The 25487-nt window shown below is 49.9% G+C and overlaps 1 protein-coding gene across 3 annotated transcripts in view; it reads right to left on the bottom strand.

Moving 5' to 3' along the window:
• The window catches only part of ANKH (ANKH inorganic pyrophosphate transport regulator), a 169973-nt gene that overhangs the window by 16400 nt on the left and 128086 nt on the right, over window positions 1-25487 (bottom strand). For all 3 annotated transcript variants that reach the window (NM_001109793.1, XM_059878696.1, XM_059878697.1), the window contains 2 exon segments: window positions 19466-19561; window positions 23444-23536. In NM_001109793.1, the coding sequence (NP_001103263.1) occupies window positions 19466-19561; window positions 23444-23536 (189 nt within the window).

Genomic DNA, 25487 nt, shown 5'->3' with positions numbered 1-25487 from the left:
ACTGTAAGCCAAGAGGTTTCCTTTACTGTTGTTCAGTCAGTAAGTCGTGTCCGACTCTTTGTGACCCCATGAACTGCAGCATGCCAGGCTCTTCTGTCCTCCACCATCTCCTGCTGCTAAGTCACATCAGTTGTGTCCGACTCTGTGCGACCCCACAGATGGCAGCCCACCAGGCTCCTCTGTCCCTGGGATTCTCCAGGCAAGAATACTGGAGTGGGTTGCCATTTCCTTCTCCTAGATTTGCTCAAATTCAGGTCCGTTGAGTTGGTGATGCTATCCCACCATCTCATCCTCTGCTGCCCCTTCTCTTTCACCTTCAATCTTTCCCAACATCAGGCTCTTTTCCAATGATGTCATTTAACCCTTATCCCAACCCCAGGATCGTGGCATTGTGGAGTGGGGCCAGGAGTTCGACCCTGGCCGTGGGGACTCAGAAGGCTTGCTCCCCCATGTTTCTGGGGTGTCTGAAGGCGCTCACCTGGCCAGTGGCACCCAGTACCCACAGACTGAGAGGAGCACCAAATGAGAAAGTCTTAGCTTCAGCACCTTGGGTGCTTTTCGTCCCTACCCCACCCCGTCCCCATCCACAAAAAGCCCTTCTCTTCTCCTGGATAATCTGAACAATGAGAAAGCAGTCTCGGGGTGCGGGGGTGGGGCGGCCAGCAGAAACAAAGCCGCAAACAGGCCGTCCTTGTTGGCGACAGACAGGACCAGCATGGTACCACGACTGGAATAAGGCTCATAGTGTTCACCACCCCGGCGGCCGAGGGACAGCTCGTGGGTCCAGTGCAGCCACAGGAGTGAGCCTGGGTCACACTCAAGAACTGACCTTTTTTTTGGTGTTTGAAGATTTTTTGATGTGGCTCATTTTTGAAGCCTTCATTGAATTTGCTATAATATTGCTTCTCTTCAGGTTTTGCTTTTTGGCCCTGAAACATGTGGAATCTTCGCTTCCTGACCAGGGATCTAACTGGTATCCCCTGCATTGGAAGGCGAAGTCTTAGCCACTGAACCACCAAGGAAGTCCTGAACTGATCTTTTAACTCTGAGCACAGGAGGTCGTCCTATGGGATGGTGGCTTTTGCCCTTCCTTGGCTCAGATTTCGCACCTTTCCAGCACCTATGAGAAGGACTCAGGGCTGAATGCTTGGCTGAAATGCAGCTCTGACTAGAGGGATGCAGCTAAGAGAAGGGGATTCTTGCTGTGCTTGTTGGATGCTGACACGTGTGGGTGCAGACACATCCTGTCCTGTGAAGCAGCAGCAGAGAAGCAACGTGCAGACCAGAGCACGTGGGACTGTCCATTGTACTTGTTGTTGTTCAGTCGCTTGGTCGTGTCTGACTCTTTGCGACCCCATGGACTTCTGCACGCCAGGCTTCCCTGTCCTTCACCATCTCCTGGAACCTGCTCAAACTCATGTCCATTGAGTTGGTGATGCCATCCAACCGTCTCGTCCTCTGTTGTCCCCTTCCCCTCCTGCCTTCAATCTTTCCCAGCATCAGGGTCTTTTCCAGTGAGTCGGCTCTTTGCATCATGTGGCCGAAGTATTGGAGCTTCAGTTTCAATACAATATGGACAGGGAAATAGTGGGGCTCATCTCGAACTGCAAGATGCAAAACTGCTCCTTTTTTAAAAACTCTTTTACACTGGAGTAGAGCTGCTTTATACTGTTGTGTTAGTTTCTGCTGTACAGCAAAGTGAATCAGCTCTATAATCCCCTTTTTGGATTTTCCTTCCCATTTAGGTCACCATGGAGCACTGAGTAGAAAAACTGATCCTTACGTGATGAAAAAGTCCCCTAGCTGGGGGAAACTGAGGCTGTGACAGGCAGGGCTGGATGAGCCTCCAGGCCTGTGACCGGTAGGCCGGGCATTTTCTGGTGTTTTCCACTGGCAGCCGACCTTAGCTCAGCTGTGCAGGCCTCGCAGGGAGCAGGTGGCCGGAGCTGGCCTGGCGGGATTAGAGGCACTATAAATACTACCACCGTCAGTGAGCTCGCTGCCTTTCAAAGGCAGTAGCCACGTGGGAGGTGGGGCAGAGGGGACACGGCAGAGTGGAGCCGTCTGCATCTGTGGGATTTGTGCTTCCTGAGGACTCACCTGTGTGAACAGCAGAAGCAGCATTTCAAGATTAGCTGAACCTCCCCACAAGGGACTAGCTCAGTGTGTCCCAGAGGAAGATGCTGATGCAGTGGATTTTTTTGACTGCTTCCTTCTCTGATGGAAAGCTTTTTTGCTTTCTTTCCCTCAGGGAGGGTCCCTCTGGGGCCCTGAAGTTCTGAAGCTTTAGGACACAAATGTTTTAAAGGTCAAACCTCAGCCCTTTAAATTCTACGGTGGCCACCATCCTCTGGACGACATGTGATTTCCATGCTGGCCTTGGCAAGATGAGACAGGTACCTAATGGTGTTGCAATTCCAAGCTCGATTTCTACAGAGCACATGCTCACCTCCTCCCTCTCCAGCAACCTTCCAGCTAACCCCTCCCCGACAAGGCTGAGCTTGGGAGGCCGGGGATCGTGGCCATCAGGGAGGGGACGGCCACTCATGTGGGAGTGATCACGTCCTGTTAAGTTCACAATAACCAGGGAAATTGAAAAAAATGAAATAAAGAGATTTCAAAATTTGTGAGAAACAGGCAAGGAAGATCAAATAAAACCAAATTTTCTGAAAGGAGCTGGAATGCTCTCGAAAGAGAAATTCCTGCCCACCCGCCACAACTAGAAAGGAGAATGGGTGGTCCCCAGGCTGCTTTTGGTGGGGAGGGAACGTGCCAGGCGAGGAGGAGGTATCTGCCATCTCCCTGCCTTCGTCTGCCAGCTCGCAGGCTCTCTCTTCCCCAGTTCCTGGGAGGTGAGCCCAGATGAAGTCTACGAACTACCACCTCCAAGGGCATGCAATCTCATGGACGAATAAAGTCAGGAGGGTGAAGCCCAGATGGGTGCAAGTGCTGAGATCCAGAAAAGAGCTTTAAACAAATATGTTCAAGGTACGAAAAAGAATGGGAAAGAACCACTAGGGTCCAAGGATACACTCCAAGCCCCCTTGCTCTGAGTTTGCCGTTTCCATGAAGGAGGGTCACCTTAAAACAGGTGAGCAAACATGGTTAAAAGAGATTTGAAGACTAAAAGTAATGAGAGGCAGCGAAGAATTTTGTCTGTGCAAGTCCCAGATTGCTAACAGCATCTGTACTGAAAACGCTCGTAGACGTGGCAGAAAAAGTGATTGCAGAGATTCTAGGAGCTCAAGGTGGGCAAATCCCCTGAAGATGGATTTGAGAAGGGGCCAGCCCCTGACCACCATGGGAATATGGACAACTGGGTCTTACCAGCTCTTGTGTTTTCCCTTCTAACAGTGCTACGCGGCTAAATGAAAAAGCCCACGTAGCCTTAGGCTGCATTGATGAGAATTATAAAGTCAAAACCAGACCAATTTACTCCATTAGCTCAGGTCAGACCTGATTTCGAGTTTGTGCTCCATGTTCTCAGAGGAGAACCAACAGGCACAATTCAAAGAGCAGAACCAAAACACCTCAGGATCTGGAAGTCAGGCTGTTAAAAGGGATCGAAATGGGCTTTGGCTATTTGAAAGGCTGCCACGTGGAAGGTGGATTAGATGGACTCTGTGGCAAAGGGTCGGCTTCCCCAGTGGCTCAGCAGGTAAAGAATCTGCCTGCAAGGCAGGAGCCATAAGAGACGCAGGTTCGACCCCTGAGCTGGCAAGCTCCCCTGGAGAAGGAAATGGCAACCCACTCCAGTATCCTTGCCTGGAGAATCCCATGGACAGAGGAGCCTGGTGGGCTACAGTCCACGGGGTTGCACAGAGTTGGACACAACTGAGTGACTGAGCATGCAGGCACGTGGCAAAGGACAGAGAGACGAGGATGACGCCCCATCAGCCCTTTATCTGGGGGGCGTTACGTCACCACCTCCTCCCTGCCTCCCAGGTAGCCGAGTTCTAATTACTTCTACAGTTTTGATTCTACAGGGACCTACTGGTTTCCGCAGCTATCAGTTTGTTATTATGACAGTGCGCTTTATACGTGTATTCGGTCAAAAAATAATTACTGGGCACCTGTCCCATGCCAGGCGCTACAGGCATATATTGGATTAATAAGTTTGTTCAGGGTTTTCCATCCAACATTATGGAAAAACCTGACCGAACTTTTTGGCTAACTCGACCCAACGGCGAACACGGCAGAGGTGTTGCCAGCCTCACGGAGTCCCCGTGACTCCAGAGCGCGGTGTCATGATGGGGAGTTTGGGGACAGCAGCGGCCACAGGGTGCGGGAAGCCGGCTGACCACATCCAGTCCCGGTCCCAGGTGCTGGACGAGGAGGTGGAAAGGGTTTCAGACTAAAGGGATGACGCGGGCAGAAGCTTGGGCGAGAGAACACACGAAGCGACCCTTCAGTCCCAAGAGCTCTGTGCGGCTGGAGTGGGGAGCAGGACACTGAGATGGGCCTGGCACTGTGTTTCAGGCCCAGGTTTACATTGGTACCAGGGATCCAGTGGAGGGGCCGTATGCCGTCCGCTCCATGAGGACTGGTTTGGACGCGATGTGCGTGGACCCCCGCCCCGGGAGCTGTGGTCCCAGAGGAGGGGGAGCTATATGAGTAGAAACAGGGATGCGCTTAGTTGCTCAGTCATGTCCGACTCTTTGCGACCCCACAGACCGTAGCCTACCAGGCTCCTCTGTCTATGGGGATTCTCCAGGCAAGAACACTGGAGTGGGTTGCCATGCCCTCCTTCAGGGGATCTTCTCAACCCAGGGATTGAACCCAGGTCTCCCTCATTGCAGGCAGATTCTTTACCAGCTGAGCCACCAGGGAAGCCCAAGAATGCTGGAGTGGGTAGCCTATCCCTTCTCCAGGGGATCTTCCAACCAGGGTCTCCTGCATCACAGGTGGATTCTTTACCAGCTGGGCTATCAGGGAAGCCCAGAAAGAGGGATATGAGGTCGCGAATGGAGAAGAGGGAGGTCCCATGGGTGTTTAGGAAGCCAAGACAGGGCTCTGCACCCGAGTGGACCTCAGGGTGAGGAAGACGGCCAAGCTAGGGAGGAGCCCAGGCTTCCGGTTCTGCCAACTCCAGGCAGAAGTCCATGCTGGTTACTGAAACAGGGTAATGGAGAGGAGAAAGAGTGCCAGCCATAAGCACCCTCTGGGACAGGATGGGCTGGCGCCCGAGGGAATAATAGCACATCTCCACAAAGGAGGCAGTTAGTGTTTGGGTGAGAAGCTCGGGAGACAGATGCGAGGCAAAGATGCTGCTTCAGGAAATCAGCCAGATGGGCAACCAGAGTCACATTCTACAGAAGGAAGGCTGAGGAGGGAGGTCACTCGGACAGAAGGAGGTGCCCACCTGCAGTGAGGAAGAGGGATGTTCCAGCCAGAAGCCTGTGAAGGGATACTCGAAAAGAAAGTGAAAGTGAAGTCGCTCAGTCTGTCTGACTCTTTGCGACCCCGTGGATTGTAGCCCATGGAATTTTCCAGGCAAGAGAACTGGAGTGGGTGGCCATTTCCTTCTCCAGAGGATCTTCCTGACCCAGGGATAAAACCCGGGTCTCCCGCATTGCAGGCAGAGGCTTTACCTCTGAGCCACCAGGGAAGATACTCAGAAAGGAAGACAGCAAAGCAGCTGAGCTGAGAGCCACCGAAGCCACAGGAGATGAGCCTAGGTTGTGGACGATGGCCGCCCCAGACACGGGGACGTGAGAAGAGGACAGTGTCCATGGGAGCTGCGGCCTGAGCGCACGGGGACTGGGGCCAGCTCTCTAGGGGGACAGTGGCAAACGGGGGCAGGAATGCAGCAGAGGGACGATCTTGGAAGGAACAGGTGTCCCTCGCTCCAGAAGGAGGAGGCAGGTGGGCTTCGGTGGGGACTGCAGATGGCCCAGGTGGGGAGCACAGATGGGGGCCTGCAGCAGTGGGAAGCGTGGGCGAGAGGTGCTTTTGCATAATTCTCTTGAGGAGCTTGGATGCCACGGAGTGGAGAAATGTAGGAGTCTGCTGGATAAAGGTTTTCATGTTTTCTTTAAGTTTTTTCCAAAAGTTGGGAGCCTTGAGCATATTTAAACACTGATACGAAGGAGCGATTTGGGAGAGGTTGACATCGGAGAGAGGGAGACACTGAGACAGAGTCCCTGACCAGAAAGAATGGATGAGATTGTGCAGGTGGGCACACACGGAGGTGCCACTCAGATGGGGGGTGGGGGAGTGTGGTTCACGCCTCCACGGCTGCAAACACACAGGGGCCCTGGGCCTCGGGGCATGCTGATTACTCTAAGTGTGACCCCTCAATCCAAAGTGGCATCTCCCTCCTCTTTGCCTTTACTTCATTTTTTCTCCCAAGCAGCTGTGACTACTGTGGAAGGCTGCGTACATGCAAGCGTGCTCAGTCACTTCAGTTGCATTTGACTCTTTGCAACCCTGGTGGACTGTAGCCCACCAGGCCTCTCTGTCCATGGGATTCTCCAGGCAAGAATTCTGGAGTGGGTTTGCCGTGCCCTCCTCCAGGGGATCTTCCTGACCCAGGAATCCAACCCACGTCTCTTATGTCTCCTGCACTGCCAGCAGATTCTTTACCACTGAGCCACCAGGGAAGCCCAGAAGGCTGCGGAATGGGCCCTCAAAGAGATGCTCCCACCCTCATCCCCAGCACAAGGGTTCATTACTGTATATGGTAACAGAGATGATGAAATTATGGAGCTAAGAGTGCCTGGGCAGGTCCTAAATACTGTCACAAGTGTCCTGATGATAGAAAGAGGGGCACGTAGAGGAGGAGATGATAAGAAGACCAGAGATGAGAGTGACTTGGCCAAGGAATGCCAGCCGCCACCAGGAGCTGCAAGGGCAAGGCCTGGATTCTTTTCTAAACCCATTGGAGGAAGTCTGCCCCGCTAGCGCCTCAAATTCAGCCCAGTGAACTGAATTTCGACTTCCGGCCTCCAGAACTAGGAGGGAATAAATTTCTGTTGTTTTAAGCCATCAGGTTTGTGGTCATTTGTTACAGGAGCCACAGGAAACTAACACACTATCCAACACCACCGAATGTGTCAATTGCCTGTCTTCTCCCAGAGATTATAAACCCCTCTAATAAAATAGACAGTGTGTGTTTGTTTCACTGGGGTAGCCATGGAGCCTGGTGTGGAGCAGCGGCTCAAGCATTTGCTTTAAATGACTGCATGAATAAACACGCACGTGCTCTGTCTCTGGGGAGCTGTGTTGTAAATAGAAAAACTCTAAGCCAGGGCTCCCCAACCTCCGGGATCTAATGCCTGATGATCTAAAGTGGAGCTGATGTAATAATAACAGAAATAAAGTGCACGAAACATGTAAAGGGCTCGAATCATCCTGAAACCATCCCAACCCACCCCACACCAGTCTGTGGGAAAACCGCCTTCCATGAAACTGGTCCCTAGTGCCAAAGATGTTGGGGACCACCGCTCCAAGTGTCACCCAACCCACTGGAAGTCTTCCGTCGCCCAGGCTTTAGACAAGTTTGGCAATGCATCCATGAGTGCTCAAAAACTCTTTCCTTACTGGCATTTCTAACATTTGGCTGGTGTGTACAGATTTACCAGATCTAAGCCAAAGGATGACATACATCAATTTCTCTCTTTCAGAGCTCACCGAAGCTTGTGGGTAACGGCATGAGTGTGTGCTCAGTCGCTCAGCTGTCTTTGTGACCCTACAGACTGTAGCCTGCCAGGCTCCTCCATCCATGGGATTCTCCGGGCAAGAATACTGGAGTGGGTTGCCATTTCCTCCTCCAGGGGATCTTCTCAACCTAAGGACCGAAGCTGCATCTCTCGTGTCTCTTGCATTAGCAGGTAGATTCTTCACCGCTGAGCCACCTGGGAAGCCCCGTGGGTAACGGACATTTCTGAATTAGCAAGACAACCAAAGGTTGGGATGAGCACTGTCGACACCTGGCAGTGGAGACTGTGAACAGGTTCTCAGGGAGAAAAACACGCAATATGTGTCCCGTGTGTGGGTGAAGTCTGTCTAGAGAAGGACTGTATAAATCTGTCAAGAGGTTGAATTTATTTTAAACACAGAAAAGAAAAGAAAAAAACACATCCCACAGAAATTTGGAAGGGTATGATAGGTATCACTAGAAGAATTCACAAAATGATTCACTGGCATCGACTATACCAGTAGCTGTTTATTTACACACAGCCATCCTTCCGTTTCACGGGAGCCAGCGTGTCTGGGGACCATGGAGCAGGGAGCTGACGTTCTCTGCTTCCAGCGTGCCAGGTGTGATGCTAAGCTATTACTCCTTTGAAAAGTCTCAGAAGGTGGGTATTCTTACCATGTCTGCATGGCAGCTGGGGAAGTCAAGGCTTTCAGTATTCAGTGACCTCCCAATGGGTGAGTGGTGGGGTCAGGGTTTGAACCCAGGCCCGGGGGGCCCCTAGACCCACACTCATGAGCACTGAGCCACGTGGCCACGAATTCAAGCCTAAGCTAACCCCTCCCCCTTGGCTCTCTGCCCCCTCCCCAACCCACCCGTTTTAAATCAAAATCCACAAAGAGGGCAGTCAAGTGTCACAAGAGCCCAGGGCCACTTGGCACAACTCACAGCCCTGCCTTTGAACCCATCTCCGGTTCAGAGAGGGGCCAGCTCTCCAAACCTTCTTGTTTTCTGTTTGCTTTGGTAAGGGCCAATTCATTCCTCAAGCCACATGGGTTAAGAGCCGTGTCTGCGGGAGGATTAAAGGCGGGCCTTTGAGAACTGTCTGGTTTCTGATTAGCGATGCGCAGCTTTCCTAGGCACTATTATCTGCCACACGTGTTTTTTCTCAGCATCACACTACGGTTCTTTGAGGTTCACCCTGGGCTCAGAAGGAGTGCAAAAGGACTCCCAGAATAATCTCCTGAAGCAACTTAATCGTGTTTCCTTCACTGCCTGAACAAGCGGGCACTCCCACCCAGAGCTGGAAATTGTGCGAAACCCTTTAAGCTAAAATTTTATTTAAGATAAAATAAAAGAACACGTTCAGCAAAGGCCATGGATCAGTTAGCTAAAGGCAACTGTACTTCTCCATTCACTCTTTCAGTCTGCCTGCAGATACAAGAGACACCTAAGTGCTGGGCGAGGTACAGCGGGTGTTAAGTGCTCCACTGACTGTTTTCTTAAGACATTTCTGTTCTTGTATATTTCCAGCTTCTCCAGGTGAGAACTTGAATCCAAGGTTTGCTTAGAAATATTGTTTGTGCAGGTCAGCACTGTTCCCAAATTTATGCGCTTAATTATGTCTTTTCGGATGGGGCTTTTGGGTGGCGAGGGGTGAGGGTGGGAGGGTGTTGGTATCACAGCATCCGATAGAAGTACTAGTGTGTGATTCGTTCCTTTGACCAAACTCCGGGAGATGGTGAGGACGGGGAAACCTGGCGTGCTATGGTCCATGGGATTGCAGAGTCGGACACGACTGCATGAACAACAGCCATGCTGTTGGGAAACACTTTTGTGTAACCAGGATGATACCTGATTGTTTTCTCTTATTTCTGGGTCCAGTGGTCTCTATCTTCCCTCAACACAAAATGACCAACTGAGCATACCAATCAGCGTTTTCTGTCCTCATGTGCTCATTTCAATAAGTCTATTCAGTGTTTCTTGAGATAGTTTACAAAAAAAAAAAGTGTTTAAGATATTTTACATTGGCTCTGCTGACTCCCCGCATGTCCTTGTCAGCATGGATCTACCGGACATCAGAGTTCCAGGCCACCAGGAAGGTGCTCCTGTTCATGGCCCAAAGCACCAGGGAGTGAGAGCAGATGCTGAAATCGGAAAGCCATTCAGCCACCAACACCATGGCCCCGTTTTGTCCACAAGGGTCTGGACCATGCAACCTGACCAAGCCAATGTCTGGGCCCTATATGCTATAACAGGCCCATCAGATAAGAAGAAAAATGCTCCCCTATTTCTGTTATCTTTAAACTGTGCGTGCATGTATCCATGCTAAGTCGTTTCAGTCCTGTCTGACTCTGTGCGACCCTATGGACTGTAGCCCACCAGGTTCCTCTGTCCATGCGATTCTCCAGGCAAAAATACTGGAGTGGGTTGCTGTGTCCTCCTCTGGGGCATCTTCTTGACCCAGGAATTGAACCCATGTCTCTTATGTCTCCTGCTTTGGCAGGCAGGTTCTTTACTACTAGCGCCACCTGGGAAGTGCAGGCATCTCAGTCTTTAAGCTGAGATGAATAACAACGTTTTTTTAAAAAGCCACAGACAGACATAAAATACAATTCCTGGAAGTCTATGAGTTGATCCCCACTGGGTTATTCGGCTACTGGGTGGAATGATTCCTGACTGCTGTCTTTCTCTAATAAATCTGCTTTTGCACCGGGAGAGCCTCGGAGTGGAGCCTGGGAACCACATCCTCGATATGAGGCTGGGGTCTGGCAGGCAGCACCTGCAGAAGCCGGAGGAGAATGCACGCGTCTTCCCCCTGGTTCCCAAGCCCTTGCAGGTGGCCGCCCTGCACCTGTTCTTTGCAGAACCCAGGTGTCTACTGATAGGTGAAACTGAAACTAAGTAATTTTACAATTTTGTGCCAAATCAGATACTACTGTTTACGCAGGAAGCAGCAGAAGGGATCAAGATCGTGAGACAATTTGGGGTGGGGGACGGGAATGGATAAACACAACTGGATAAAATACTAGAAACTTAATTTCTTCCCTGAAAATTGTGAACGTGTTTCAACTTTTCAGGGTTAGTGATGCTGGGTCTGCAGGGCGTGGGTGAGATAGCACTGGATTGTTCAACTAATGGTAAGCAGAATAAACCCAAAAAGCAAAGGGACCCGACTTGAACACTGGTACTTCTACTGGATACTACGATGCCAACCACACCCTCCCAAAAGCCCCATCTGCAAGGATGTAACTAAACACATAAATCTTGACAAGTGTGTTAGTCACTCAGTCGTGTCTGACTCTGCACGACCCCGTGGACTGCAGCTCACCAAGCTACTCAGTCCATGGGATTTCCCAGGCAAGAGTACTGGAGTGGGTTGCCATTTCCTTCTCCAGGGGATCTTCCCCGCCCAGGGATCGAACCCGGGTCTCCCACATTGCAGGCAGACTCTTTACTGCTGGAGCTTGGGACAGTGCTAATGTGCAAGAAGAATATTTCTAAGCAATTCCTACACTCAGATCCTTACCTCAAGAAGCTGGAAACACAAGAATACCTAAGTCTTATGGAAATAGTAAGTGGGGCATTTCAAAAGAAAGCAAATGAGTTGGATAGTTTGTTGTTGTTTAGTCACTAAATTGTGTCCGATTCTTGGGACCCCATGGGCTGTAGCCTGTCAGGCTCCTCAGGCTCCTCCAGGCAAGAATACTGGAGCAGGCTGCCGTTTCCTTCTCTAGGGGATCTTCCCAATCCAGGGATGAAACCCATACCTCTTGCATTGGCAGGTGGACTCCTTACCACTGAGCCACCAGGGAAGCCCCTAGTTGACTAGTTAGGTCTGGTCAATCAATCCATGTGGCCTTAAATGACAAGAGGGTGCCTCTCTTTCAGAGTTTGCTAGAGCTGCTGTAACAAAGCACTGCAAACTGGGCAGCCTAACAACACGTTATCATCTCTCAGTCCGGGAGTGACACCAAAGTCAAGGTGTCAGCAGGGTCACACTCCCTCTGAAGGCCCAGGGAAGGGTCTGCTCCAGGCCTCCCAGCTTTCAGCAGCATCCAGCATCACTCTGGTCTCCAGGCAGCACCCTCCTTGTGTCTGTGTATCCATATCCCACCCCTGCAAGAACAGCAGTCAGATGGAACAGGGGTCCACCTGACCCACCCACCAGGACCTCACCTGAACCCTATTTCCAAATAAGGTCTCATTCCAAGGTGCTGGGGCTAGACCTTCAATACAGAACTTTGGGGTGGACACAATTCAACCCATAACCATCAGAATAGAACACTTGGGATTGTGTACAGAGTCATACTTTCCCTTTTTACCACCCATTGACGTCAAAAAGCAAGGCTCAGGGTGGATCCAGGGTAAAAACCTATTTTAAATCTCTTTTAAAAAATAACCAGATCCTTAAGTAGTAACAGCCACTGGCCTGAGATACTCCTGCATCCTACTGTGAGATGCTCTGGTTGGATGCTGAAGCTGAAGCTCCAATACTTTGGCCACTGGATGCGAAGAGCCGACTCACTGGAAAAGACCCTGATACTGGGAAATATTGAAAGCAGGAGAAGGGAGCGGCAGAGGATGAGATGTCGGATGGCTTCGCCGACTCAATGCACATGAGTTTGAGTAAACTCCGGGAGATGGTGAAGGACAGGGAGGCCTGGTGTGCTGCCGTCCATGGGGTTGCAAAGAGTCAGACATGACTGAGCGACTGAACAACAGCAGCAACCACATGGTTGGATAGCAAGGCTGCCTTCTCTCTCTGCCCTAAGTGACAGCCACACACACGCACACACACACTCCCCACCCCACCACTACCACCACCACCGCCATCAAACAGCCTCCATTTGTTGGAGCTGGGGGAGGCCAGTGGGGTGCAGCCTGGAGGCCTTGGCACGGCCCCATAACCTCAGCAGAATCTGAATCTGGGGCCACGAAGCCCACCCTGCAGCAGCCTATCGAGAGAACCCCTTCATACCCGCCTTCCTGAAACAGCTGAGTTCACCCACATCAACCTGTGGATAGTCTATTTAGCCCATTGACAACTTGTTGCAATTACTCATTTCTTAAGAACCTGCCTCTTTTAAACTCTTCTAAAGTTCACAGCAGGCTTCCCAGGCTGTGGTAAAGAACTTGCCTACCAATGCAGGAGATGTAAGAGACTTGGGTTCGATCTCTGGGTTGGGAAGATTGCCCTGGAGGAGGGCAGGGCAACCCACTCCAGTATTCTTGCCTAGAGAGTCCCACGGATAGAGGAGCCTCTCAGGCTACAGTCCATGGGGTCACCAAGAGCTGGACATGAGTGAAGCGACTTAGCACGCACACGGTTTACACCAATTGCTATTGGAAGGACTGGCAAGGCCCGGGGTGGGGGGTGTGGTGGCACTGGGGGGTCTCTGGGGCCTTCCCATCCTCCCTGCTGTCTGCCAAACTCACCTCCGCCACTCTGCTCCATCTCCTCTGACGCTCCAGCGCCCCTTTCCCTCCCGGGCTTTGCGGTCCCTCCCCTTCCCTGCTGACCTCACTCTCCGTTGCTCTGACTCTGTCTCTCCCTTTCCTCTGCTCCTAGCTCTTCCCCTCTGGCCTCTCTGGGTTCAACATCCAGGGGTGCTGGGTGTGACCGTCAGGTCGTTCACCGCACGCAAGTGCTTTGGTGGCTCTTCCTGCCAACATCCCTCTGGGTGGACGCCATTCCCATTTTCTATGAAGGGGGTTAGGGAGGTTCAGCAGCAGCCAAGCCTGTGCTTTGCAGGGATTCTTCCCCACCTCTCTTAAGACAGAAGGGCCCCCTCTCTTGGCAACGGCTCCCCCACACTAGAGCGGCAGAGAGCATAAGAAAACAGCAGATGTTTAAAAACTGGCATTGTGAAGTAAAAATGGAAACTGGTCAGCTAAAATCATCTAAAGCTGCTAAAACTTGCCTACTTAATATGATTTGCTATGAATTTTAGGAAAAAAAAAAACCAACCACTCCCTGGTGGCTCAGATGGTAAAAGAATCCGCCTGCAATGAGGGAGAGACCCAGGTTCGAACCCTGGGTTGGGAAAAAGGGAATGGCAACCCAACTCCAGTATTCCTTCCTGGAGAATCCCATGGACAGAAGAGCGTGGTGGGCTACAGTCCATGTGGTCGCATTGGACACAACTGAGCCACTAACACTTTAGAAAAAAAAGACCACGCGTTTGGGGTACCAAATTGGCGAGTTGGGTACATTTAGCAAGCTCATCCATTCACTTCACCACAGTGGCCTCACATCCAGGAATATGGGGGTCTGGTACCTTTTGGAGTGCTTCTCTGCACTAAAAAGCCTATTGAAAAGACATATCCTACCTGGTTAGTGGTTTCTATTCTGTCCCCAAGGCTGGGATTCAGGGGGCAATTGTGATCAGTTCCAAGGGGCTGTGTTTCTGTAAGTTTAGCGTTATCAGTTCCTCTCCCCAAGAGGAAGGAACACCTGCCTCCTTCACCAGCTCATGGCCACCACCCTCTGTCTGCAATCACCACAAGTGTCTACTAGAGAAACGCAGCCTCTCAGGACACTGGGTGTCATGGGGCTTTATAACCAGTAACGTTAGGGACGGAGACCATGGCTCTGCCGGAAGGTTCTGGGCCAACCTGGCTGCCTGCTGCTGACCCCAGCGCCAGCTACAGCCTTGTTCTTCGTGGTGCCACCTTGTCCTGCACAGCTTGGATCGCTGGCCTCCTCTGAGTGGCCGCTGCACCACACCTGCTCCCGCCATGCGGCACGCCTTCTGAAGCTGTTCTTTCAACCTTACTTAAGGAGAGCATATTTCTGAACTGTGCGTTCCTTCACCCCAAACAGCAGTGTGTCCGCCTGCGGTCACCCTGCTGACCCTGGTCTGCATCATGTCTGCTCCTTTGTTGCTATGAGGGGATTAATTTTTATCAGAGGGTTCTTACTATTTGAAGTTGATCTTTCAGATCAGCTAAAGCTCTCCCTTTTCACCCTCACTCCCATCAAATGGTCTAAAGAAGCCAATCAGTGATTTTCTAAGTTTCCTAAAGGCAGGGAAGCAAGATGCTCCTTGGGACAAACTTCTGCTTTCCTACCTTACACTCTCCTAAATCCACTTCCTCTTCCAACTGGGCAGAAGGCATTCTGGGCTGCTTGTCTTGAAGCCCAGTGGTTCAGACAAACTCTCAGATAAGAAAATGAGGGAAGAATGAACTTTCGGAGTCAGGGATTCACTCTAAGTTAAATTGAAAATCTGTACTCGGGTATAAGCATATACATGCATTGTAGCATGCTGAAATATTAGTCTCGTGTTGTTGCTAAGTTGTGTTCAACTTTGCAACCCCATGGACTGCAGAACGCCAGGCCTCCCTGTCCCTCACTATCTTCCAGAGTTTGCCAAGTTCATGTCCCTTGAATCAGTGATGCCATCCAACCATCTCATCCTCTGTCGCCCTCTTCTCCTTTTGCCTTCAATCTTTCCCAGCACCAGGGTCTCTTATTAACTGTCAAAAGTATTTTTCACAGGCAAAGACAGATATTGAACTGAACATGTCAGGGCCTGAAGAATGGGCCCGTTCTGACTGCAAGATGAGTTTCTGCTCTGGAAAGTACAGGTTTTCCTTCAAAAAGCAGTTAGCATCACTGGGTCACTGAGTGTCTGCAACATCTGTGGCGCCAGCTCTTCTCAAAGTCCCGGAGAGAAGAGTCACTAATGACCAAAGGACCAGCGCTTGGCAAAGTGCTCTAATCCTAGGCAATGCGTAGAAAGCTCTGGAACCATCAGAAGGCTCGCACTTGGTACAGAATATCGCCCACTGCAATAAGCACTATGTGTCTATCCTAAGTGCTCTGCAATGTTAATTTCCTGATACTATGTAGTTTAAAAATTAAAAAGGTGAAAATAGACTCTCAAGTAAAAGGCCTCTTAAGAGCTTTAAAAAGAAGATAACCTCAGTATAAATAAGGAGACTGTGGCTCAGGAGGGGTGAATGCCATCGGCACCTTTCTGATCCTGATCACACAGGTAAGTATTAATTGATTCCTGTGTTTGTGTTTTGCTTATTGTGCCCCTTCTGTGTCAGGCAGGATGCTAGGCCCTGGGGATAAAAGGTGACTAACCCACAGACCCTGCCTAGGGAAGTTCAGGGCCTACAAGGAATAATAGATGTGAAGAATGAACATGGTAAGCGCTATACAAAGCTGTATGCACTAAAGTGACAGCATACCAATGAATTTAGGGGAAAACCCTTATATTTTTTCTATATATCTTTTAAGGGCAATTCCTGGTGGCTCAGTGGTAAAGAATCCGCCTGCCAATGCAGGAGATGCAGGTTTGATCGCTAGGTTAGGAGGATCCCCTGGAGAAGGAAAGGGCAACCCACTCCAGTATTCTAGCCTGGAAAGTCCTATGGACAGAGGACCCTGGTGGGCTACAGTCCACGGGATCATCAAGAGTAGGACATGACTGAGTATGCACACAGGCCAGCCTCTAGCCAAGATGTCAGAGCCGACTGATTGAGGACCAGTTGATTGAGTCATTATAAAGATAACGTATCTGCTGCTGTGCTGTGCTCACTTGCTCAGTCGTGTCCAACTCTTTGCAACCCTATGGACTGTAGCCCACCAGATTCCTCTGCCCATGGGATTTTCCAGGCAAGAATACTGAAGTGGGCTGCCATTTCCTATTCCAGGTGATCTTCCTGGCCCAAGGATCGAACACTCACCTTTTGCGTCTCCTTCATTAGCAGCCAGATTCTTTGGCACCACCTGGGAAGCACCATCTGAGACACACCATAATACTACCGTTTGTGTTGCTGAAGAAACCACTGCTTCAGGCGTGCCGGCAAGCCCTGGCCTCAGGGCCAGCTATCTGTTCCTGTTTGCTGGAACAGCACAGTGCAGAGGAAGGCCCTGGAGAAGGAGCTTGGAAGGCGGGCTTCTAGCTGGTGCTATCCAGGCAGACCTCGGAGATAATGCAGGTTTTGGTCTAGACTTTCTTGGTGGCTTAGATGGTAAAGAATCTGCCTGCAATGCAGGAGACCTGGGTTCAATCCTTGGGTCAGGAAGATCCCCTGGGGAAGGAAACAGCAATCCGCTCCAGTATTCTTTCTTGGAAAATTCTACGGACAGAGGAGCATGGTGGGCTACAGTCCATAGGGTCACAAAGAGTCAGACACAACACTTTCACACTTTGACTTTTTACTGCCACAGTAAAGTGAATATTGCAAAAAAGCATGATTTAAAATTTAAGCTTTATTAAATACATGTATAGACATCTCTTGGAACTATTTTGCGCCATCACCGTAAAGTGAATATTGCAATAAAGTGAGTCACATGAATTTTTTGGTTTCCCAGTGCACATAAAAGTTATTTGTTGTTGCTAAGTTGCTAAGTCATGTGCGACTCTTTGCAACCCCATTGGCAGGCAGATTCTTTACTACCAAGCCTCCTGGGAAGACCTTTTAAAAAGTCAAATTTACCCTATACTGTAATCTGGGCTTCTCAGGTCACTCAGTGGTAAAGAATCTGCCTGTGAATGCAGGAGACTCGGGTTTGATCCCTGGATCAGGAAGATCCCCTGGAGAAGGAAATGGCAACCCACTTCAGTATTCTTGCCTGGGAAATCCCATGGACAGAGGAGCCTGGCAGGGTACAGTTCACAGGGTCAGGGTTGCAAAGAGTTGGACACAACTGAAGCTACTTAGCACACACGCACAGATGGTAGGATTAGAATAATTAAATAGCTAAAACTAAATAACTAATACTAAAAATTAAATAACACCTATGGGAAATTGAAGCATTTTTCTAGCTTTTACATGGTTATCACTTCAAAATACACTTGCTGCTTTTATTTTAGAAGTACAGAGTATTGCCTGTGAACTGAAGGAAGGAAGGAATATCCGTAAACTCAGTCTGCTAAGGTTCTCCATCAGACTTGACCGTAACTGAGGGAGGAGGTCCACGTGGAGTGAGAGGAGACAGGGGAGCCAGACCCTGACCGCAGAGTGAGCAACAGCCCAAAGCTTCCAGCTCTTGGAACTGGATGGTGTCCAAGTCACAGACCCTGGCATCCGAACCAACTTCCAGTCTCTTAACACAGGCTCCAAAAGCTGAGGTCTGCTCCGGGAATAGAAACCTCTGTTTTTCCTAAAATCCTCTTTTAAATGGTTTCAAGGTTGTGCAGTGTTTTGCTAATGTTTTAGGGAACTATGGAAAAATCTGCACACTGTAGGGAGAAATAATACAACCAGGAGAACCAGGAGAACAGGGTTGCTGGGCTACCTGACTCAGGCAGCCGTGCTGTCAGGGGTCTCCCCACCCCGGGGAGGTGGCCTGGAATATGCTTCTGACATCCCCTTGCAGTTTCCCAGTTTCATGGGGGACGGACTGAGAGGGAGGGCTGGGCTGGGGTGATGGAGTGGCCAAGGATGCCGAGTCATGACCCAGTGTCAGAGGGCTTAGGTGATGGGCTATAGACCTCGTGTTGTCCTTGATGAGTTTATTCAGGTGTTGGGTCAAAGGATCAAATATTAAACTATGGGTTTTTTTTTTTTAATCCAAGCGAAGTTTAAAATGTGTGTCAGACTTGATTTTAAGGGACCCCTCTTAGGGCTCATCTAGCTAAGTGGTTCTTGTGATAATGGCCAGTGACAACGCTCATGATGTTCCTGTCATCACTTGTCTCCAAACCTCTTCTTGTCTTATGTCCTCGGTACCAGTCATTTATGATGGGAACTGCACACACTCAGCTATTTGTTATGGTTTTTCCATTATGCTGTAAAAAAGGAGAATTTCTACAGGACTTAAATATGTAGTCACCACAACAAACAAGGAACTGAGTTCAAAAGACCCCTATTTCATCTTATCCTCTTCTCATCTCCATCTTTAAAACTCACAGAGCACAGTCTACGATGTGGAGTTGTTTATGAATGCCATTATTATTTTCTTGCTGCTGTTGATAAATGTTACAAACAACCTTAAATTATATACTGTGTGCTTTGGATTATAGAGCATTTTGAAATTTTTTCTCATGTTTTCTGAACATATCTCCTACATCTGAACTGCCCAGGTGAGTTGATAAAGGAAGGGTGTGTACTACTTATTTAAGGCTGTGCAGCGCCACCGACAGGCCCTGCCAATGAGAAGGCGCTATCCACTCTTGCTCATACCTCTATCCTTGAAGACAGCACAGGGTTTCGGATCCTGTAGGTGCCTGGTAAGTGTGTGGTGAATCATGGCTCCATAGGAAGGATACAGCAGTGTAAACATACAAAGAAAGGAACTTTTACCCATGAAACAAATCATACCAATTAAATTTGGAAAAGAGACAGTTGACTCTGGGTGTTAAAGATGGGCTGGAAATTATTCAGTAAGACAGAATATCATTAAGAAAGGCAAAGCCTGCCTTCTTCAGCAGGAGGAAGCCCCTTACAGAAATGCCAGAAGTTCTTAGACCCAGTGAAAGTTGCTTAGTCGTGTCCGACACTTTGCGGCCCCATGGACTGTAGCCTGCCAGGCCCTCTGTCCAAGGAATTCTCCAGGCAAGGACACTGGAGTGGATGGCCATTTCCTTTCTCTAGGGGATCTTCCCAAACCAGGGATCGAACCCAGGTCTCCTGCCTGCAGGCAGATTCTTTACTGTCTGAGCCACCAGGAGAAGCATAGACCTGATGCCATCCTTGATTAACTGTCATTTGTATTTTGGGATGAAAATATCTAGGAGAGGCTGTCACCTTATCCAGCACAGCACTGCATTATGGAATACAAGACTTCTCCCTTTAAAATGGCAATTTCCTCTTTTCTAAAACCAGACACAGAGGCGGGGGCGGGGGTGGGTCTGTCCTTACCGTCAGCGACAAGGCCATGCAGACGAACGTGAACTTCTTGATGTGGGCTGCCGTGACCGTGTTGCTCGTGCTCACCAGTTTATTGCTGGGGTTATTCTAGGGGGGGGGCAAGAAAAGGCTCCGGGTTATCCTGGGCTGACCACTCATGCTTCTTACTGAGCATCTCGTTTCTGTTTGATTTGACGCGTCTGAAGCACAAATGTCAAGGGACAGCTTCGAAGACGGCTGCCACTGGACGTCTCTCTCAGACAGCTGTCAGGTTTTTGGATGTGATCGCTAACCAGAGGGAGCTCCGGACTGAATTGCCCAGCAGTGTCTCCAGAGTCAGTCCCCTCTCCAGGGTGCTGGGTGCCCACCCACCTCGTTCAGGGCCCCAGCACTTCCTGCAGTGTCCGACCACCCTGGGCTTTGCAGTCAAGGATGGCAACTGAGTCTGCATCAGGGGGCAGCTGAGCCCCCACATGTCAAGACTCCTGTGAGGGGCACATTTGCTCCCTGAGATAAAGGACTGGATGTTTTACCCATCTCTTTAGCTCCTGCAACTCAGCACCACCTTTCTTAAGTAGAGAAGATGCTCAAACAGCCCTTGTTAAATTGAAATGTGAGCACACAGATGTAGGGGCCCTCTGACACATCCCCGAGGCTGGATGATGCCATCTCAGCGTCATTGCTAAGTGTACCCGCCACTCAATCAAAACCCTTGATTGAGGGTCGTGTGTCCGGCCCTCGACTATGAACAGCAGCTGAGAAAAACAACGCCCGCCTCATTATGGATCCACCGAGCCCCAGAGTTGACTCACGGAAACAAATGACAAGCCCCTGGCTCCCACATCAGCCTAATGACAGATGTACAAGTGGAGGTGTTACAGGTCCCACTTGCAAGAGACCTTTTGATGTGTGCTTCCCATCAGAAGCTGAGACAGTCTCTGGAAGCCCTTCTTGTTTGTGCTGCCAGCGCAAACCCCTGGAGGGGTTTCCGTTTTCTTCACTCCGGTCTCTAAAGCACACCTGCTTTTCCTGGAAAACAGACTGCTGTGCTGGCACAGTGCCCACCACAGTGTGGAGGACATCTCTTCATCTGCTCTCCCCAGGGATCCACGAGGATGGTCCCCTGGTGGGCTGGGTGAGGAGGAGGCCCCTCTTCCGAATGCACATGCCTGCCCCCCGCCCCTTCGTGGTGGCAGCCACAGGCCCCAGCTCCCCCAAGTGTGCTTTGATTTTTAAGACAGCAAATATGTTTGCCAGTATGGTTGGAGTAAACCAGCATGTATCATTAGCTCAGCATCAGTGTCTCGTCTTGCTTGCCCCGTCAGCTTTTTCTCAGACACACAGTCTTTTGCAAGATGATAAACAAACACTAGAGAGAATGTGGAAGAGTGAAAAACTCTCCCATCTCCCTGTTTAGCTAGAAACATCAGAAGATATGCGAGAAATGTTAAATCTCTAAGTCTGGAACCCACAAGCAGGCTAAGGATTTTCAACTGTCAATGCAGCAAATTCCGGAAGTCCACACAGAGGTGTCTAAGATCTGGGTGAATAGACGGCATTCATGGGAATGGCCGGGGAAGTGCAGTGGAATGCATGGTGACAACGGGGAGGTTTCACAAGGATCCTGATTTCCTCCAGCATCGAGCTTAAGGGATGCTCCTTAAAGGGATTTTTTTCACAGCATCTAACCTCTGTGATCGTGAATAAAACAATGTTTTTCTTGGCTGCTGTTAGCGAAATTGTACAGGGCTGTATTGTTAAGTTTAATCATTTCAAGGTAGCCAAAACCAATTTCAGATGAGACGCTCACAACCAGGAGGTTTGAACACAAGTACAACCCTGCTATTGGATGTTATTGCTGCTGCTACTAAGTCGGTTCAGTCATGTCTGACTCTGTGCGACCCCATAGACGTCAGCCCACCAGGCTCCCCCGTCCCTGGGATTCTCCAGGCAAGAATTCTGGAGTGGGTTGCCATTTCCTTCTCCAATGCATGAGAGTGAAAAGTGAAAGTGAAGTCGGTCAGTCATATCCGACTCTTAGCGACCCGATGGACTGCAGCCCACCAGGCTCCTCCGTCCATGGGATTTTCCAGGCAAGAATACTGGAGTAGGGTGCCATTGCCTTCTCCGATTGGATGTTATTATATAGTCTTATTCTCCAAGAGCTAAACATTTAGCAAGAAGACTTATATCCATCTTGGTTTTCGAGGACTTATTTCTATACACGTGTTCCTTGACATGAGAATACTGATTTCCCTCCATAGATTGGCTTAAACCCAGTCCAACATAGCTCTCTGCTGCATGTGACTCAGACCTTCTGAAGTCCACTCTCAAAGGGCTGGGAAGCAGGCATCAAAGGCATTTTTTAGGACACGCTCTGCATTCTGATGCTCCAAGTGAATGTTGGCAAGCAGTGGAGCGACCAGCCCATTGTTTACTGGGGAAGTTCCAACCCTGTAAAGAGTTCTGAACGAGAGCCTCCCTCTCTCATGTGTGGCTGTGTGGGGGTGATCCCTGTCTTGCCTGGAGGGGAGCTGCTACTCACAGGTGACTGATTATGGGTTGGGGAAGAGAGGCAGGTAATCTGCTGGGGATGCTGGTGAACACACTTCCTCTCGTCACCTCTCAGGGCTCTTTTGGGACCATATTAAAATGATGTCAGCAATGACTCTGAGCTGCTGCTGCTGCTGCTAAGTTGCTTCAGTCGTGTCCGACTCTGCAACCTCATAGATGGCAGCCCACCAGGCTCCCCCGTCCCTGGGATTCTCCAGGCAAGAATACTGGAGTGGGTTGCTATTTCCTTCTCCAATGCATCAAAGTGAAAAGTGAAACTGAAGTCGCTCAGTCATGTCTGACCCTTAGCGACCCCATGGACTGCAGCCTACCAGGCTCCTCCGTCCATGGGATTTTCCAGGCAAGAGTACTGGAGTGGGGTGCCATTGCCTTCTCCGACTCTGAGCTAGTTCTACATAAATCCAAACAGTTGCTATTATGAGTACAAGGGGTACGTTGTTTGCTTTTTTCCTATTTTTTCATTTTAAAACATTGCATACCATCTTTTGGGGGAGGGGTCTCTTTTTCTACTTATTTGCTTTAGGTTGAATGTTTAAATAATTATGCTTGAATGAAAAAGGCATTTCTCAAATGATCTGCAGGTCAGTGTTGACCTGGTCTCAGGTTACAGGTCTGAAGACTTATGTGCCTCCCTGAAATGTCAGCAGAAGCCTTCAGCTAGAATAAGTTCATCCCAGTCCTGAATATTCATTGGAAGGACTGATGCTGAAGCTGAAACTCCAATCCTTTGGCCACCTGATGTGAAGACTGACTCATTGGAAAAGACCCTGATGCTGGGAAAGATTGAAGACGGGAGGAGAAAGGGAGGACAGAGAATGAGATGGTTGGATGGTATCACTGACTCAATAGACATGAGTCTGAGTAACCTCCAAGAGTTGGTGATGGACAGGGAAGCCTGGAGTGCTGCAGTCCATGGGGTTGCAAAGAGTTGGACACGACTGAGCAACTGAACTGAACTGAACCAGCCTGGACCCAGGGTGTGCATGTACTCCCTTGAAAGAAAGCCATTAGCTTATGAACTCAAGCACACAACTGTCTGTACCTTCACATCAGCTATGAGGTCAGTAAAAACAAACAAACAAAAAGCAACAAACCACAGAACCGAAAACAATATATTAATTTTTTTGAGAGTATCGTTTCCCTTTTGCAAATAATTTCTCAACAGGAGTAACCTAGAAGTGAGGACCAGTTTGGAGACACGTCCTGGGAGCCGCATCAAGGCAAGCATCAATTCGCCTCTGTGATTTCCTGAGGGACGTGTTCCACAATTACCTCCGCCAGCCCCAATGCTAAATCAACCTTGAAGAGGGAGGTGAGGCTGAGAGACACTGAGGTCTCCATCACCGGAGACTGCTGTCTCTCAAACACTAATTTTAAAGAGAGTGTTTTGGAAACCGCGCTGCAGGAGGTTCTTACCTTGTCAAAAGCGGGGTAGACAGCACGGATTTCCGTCAACCAGCCATACGGCATGTGACCCACAGGGTATGTGGCTGTCAGAATTGCTACGGCCTGCAAGAGGAAGAGCAGGCAGTTAGCAAGGCATCTGCAGAGAGCATCTCCAGCCTCTGCCTGCCGCCTGCCACATGGCAGCACGAGCCCACTCAGCTACAGGTCCCCCGACAGGTCATTCCATCCTGGGTGACAGCATGGCCAGCCTTGGAACGGCCCTGGAGCCGGAGGAAGGGGCAGAGGCCCCCTGCATCCTGGGGAGCGGGCTGAGCAGGTCCAGGGTATGCATCTTGTTTTAGATACGTTTATCCAGGCCCTGATCGCCGATTGAAAAGCCAAGATTTCAACCCTGGTCTGCCAGGTTCTCACGGAGCCAGACAGAACCCTCTAGTCTAGCCCGATTCTTGAGTCTCCAGATGCGATTCTGAGCTCCACCCCTGCTGTCTGAACACTCGGCACTCAGGGACCACCTCTCCGCCTCCATGCTGTACTTCAGGGAAGCTGCGCACCTGTTCATGGCTTTATAGTACTCGCCACCCCACTCAACTCCCTTCCAGTCTGTTCAGCCCAGGAGAGCCCAATTCTGATGTTTAACTTGAGACAACTAATACTTCTCACAGGAAGCCAAACAGGTTCTTCCAGGAATAGGAGACTTTCATTTCTTTGTTGTTGTTCAGTCTCTTAAGTCTCGTTCCACTCTTTGCGACCCCACGGACTGCAGCATGCCAGGCTTCTCTGTCCTTCACCAACTCCTGGAGCTTGCTCAGATTCATGTCCATCGAGCCGGTGATGCCATCCAACCATCTCATCCTCTGTCGTCCCCATCTCCTCCCCTGCTTTCAATCTTTCCCAGCATCAGGGTCTTTTCCAATGAGCCAACTCTTTGCATCAGGTGGCCAAAGTATTGGAGTTTCAGCTTCAGCATCAGTCCTTCCAATGAATATTCAGGGTTGATTTCCTTTAGGATGGACTGGTTTGGTCTCCTTGCAGTCCAAGGGACTCTCAAGCATCTTCTCCAACACCACATTTCAATTCTTCGGCACTCAGCCTTCTTTATGGTCCCACTCTCCTATCTGTACGTGACTACTGGAAAAGCCACAGCTTTGACTATACAGACCTTAGCTGGCAAAGAGATGTCTCTGATTTTTACTACGCTTTCTGATCTTGTCATAGCTTTTCCTCCAGGGAGCAACCATTTTTTAATTTCATGGTTGCAGTCACCCTTCATTTTGATGCCAGAAATGTGAGTGAGGTAGGTCTTTAGCTGGTGAAGACACTGCTCTGAGGAGCAAGTGGTAGAATCAGGCAGATCTGGATTCCAGCATCACTCCATCACTTCCCAGGTGTGTGTGAAGCATGAACCCTCTCAGGCCCCCTCTCTGTTCCTCCAGCAAAACCACGAGACTAACAACAACCACAGCACAGGGCTGTTGGGAGTCAACAAGATGTATGCAAGCGCCAACACCATCAGAAGCAGACAGTTAATTCATGTCAGTTCTGTCTCCCTATGCTGAGGTCTGTCTCTATGCACTGAAGTCCATTTAGAAATGATTTTAACATACAAATTGTCTTGGTTGTTTTTTTATTTTTACGGGAAGATGGAATTCTAGCACACAGGTGATTGGTGGTGGTGGGGGGGGACGTGTCCCATGCTTTTTACAGGACAGCTGAAACAAAAGTATTAGGTTAAAAAGCTGCCGTGTTACAGAAGCCACCCCAGAGGACATTTGTGAGTCAAGAAAACAAAATCCAGGAACCCACGGAGGCAAGAGAAAGCATTCGGCTTGTGATTTATGTACTTCTCTTTCCAGGCCAACATGAGCTGCTTCCCGGGACATGGAACCTGGCAAGAGACCCCGGCCTGGAGACGTGCTGAAAGTGCATGCAAGGGCACTTGTGTAAACAGGAGGCCCTCAGGAGCGGCCACAGGCTTTCCTGAAGGATCAGCAGTCCCAGAGCCAGAATTAATTCCCCAGAAGGCAGGAGATGAGCAAACAAACTAAGTCTTTCT

Source organism: Bos taurus, chromosome 20 (assembly GCF_002263795.3).
Source record: "Bos taurus isolate L1 Dominette 01449 registration number 42190680 breed Hereford chromosome 20, ARS-UCD2.0, whole genome shotgun sequence".
NCBI lineage: Eukaryota > Metazoa > Chordata > Mammalia > Artiodactyla > Bovidae > Bos > Bos taurus.
The sequence above is the reverse complement of the archived record's forward strand: the minus strand, read 5'-3'. Positions and strand labels throughout refer to the sequence as shown.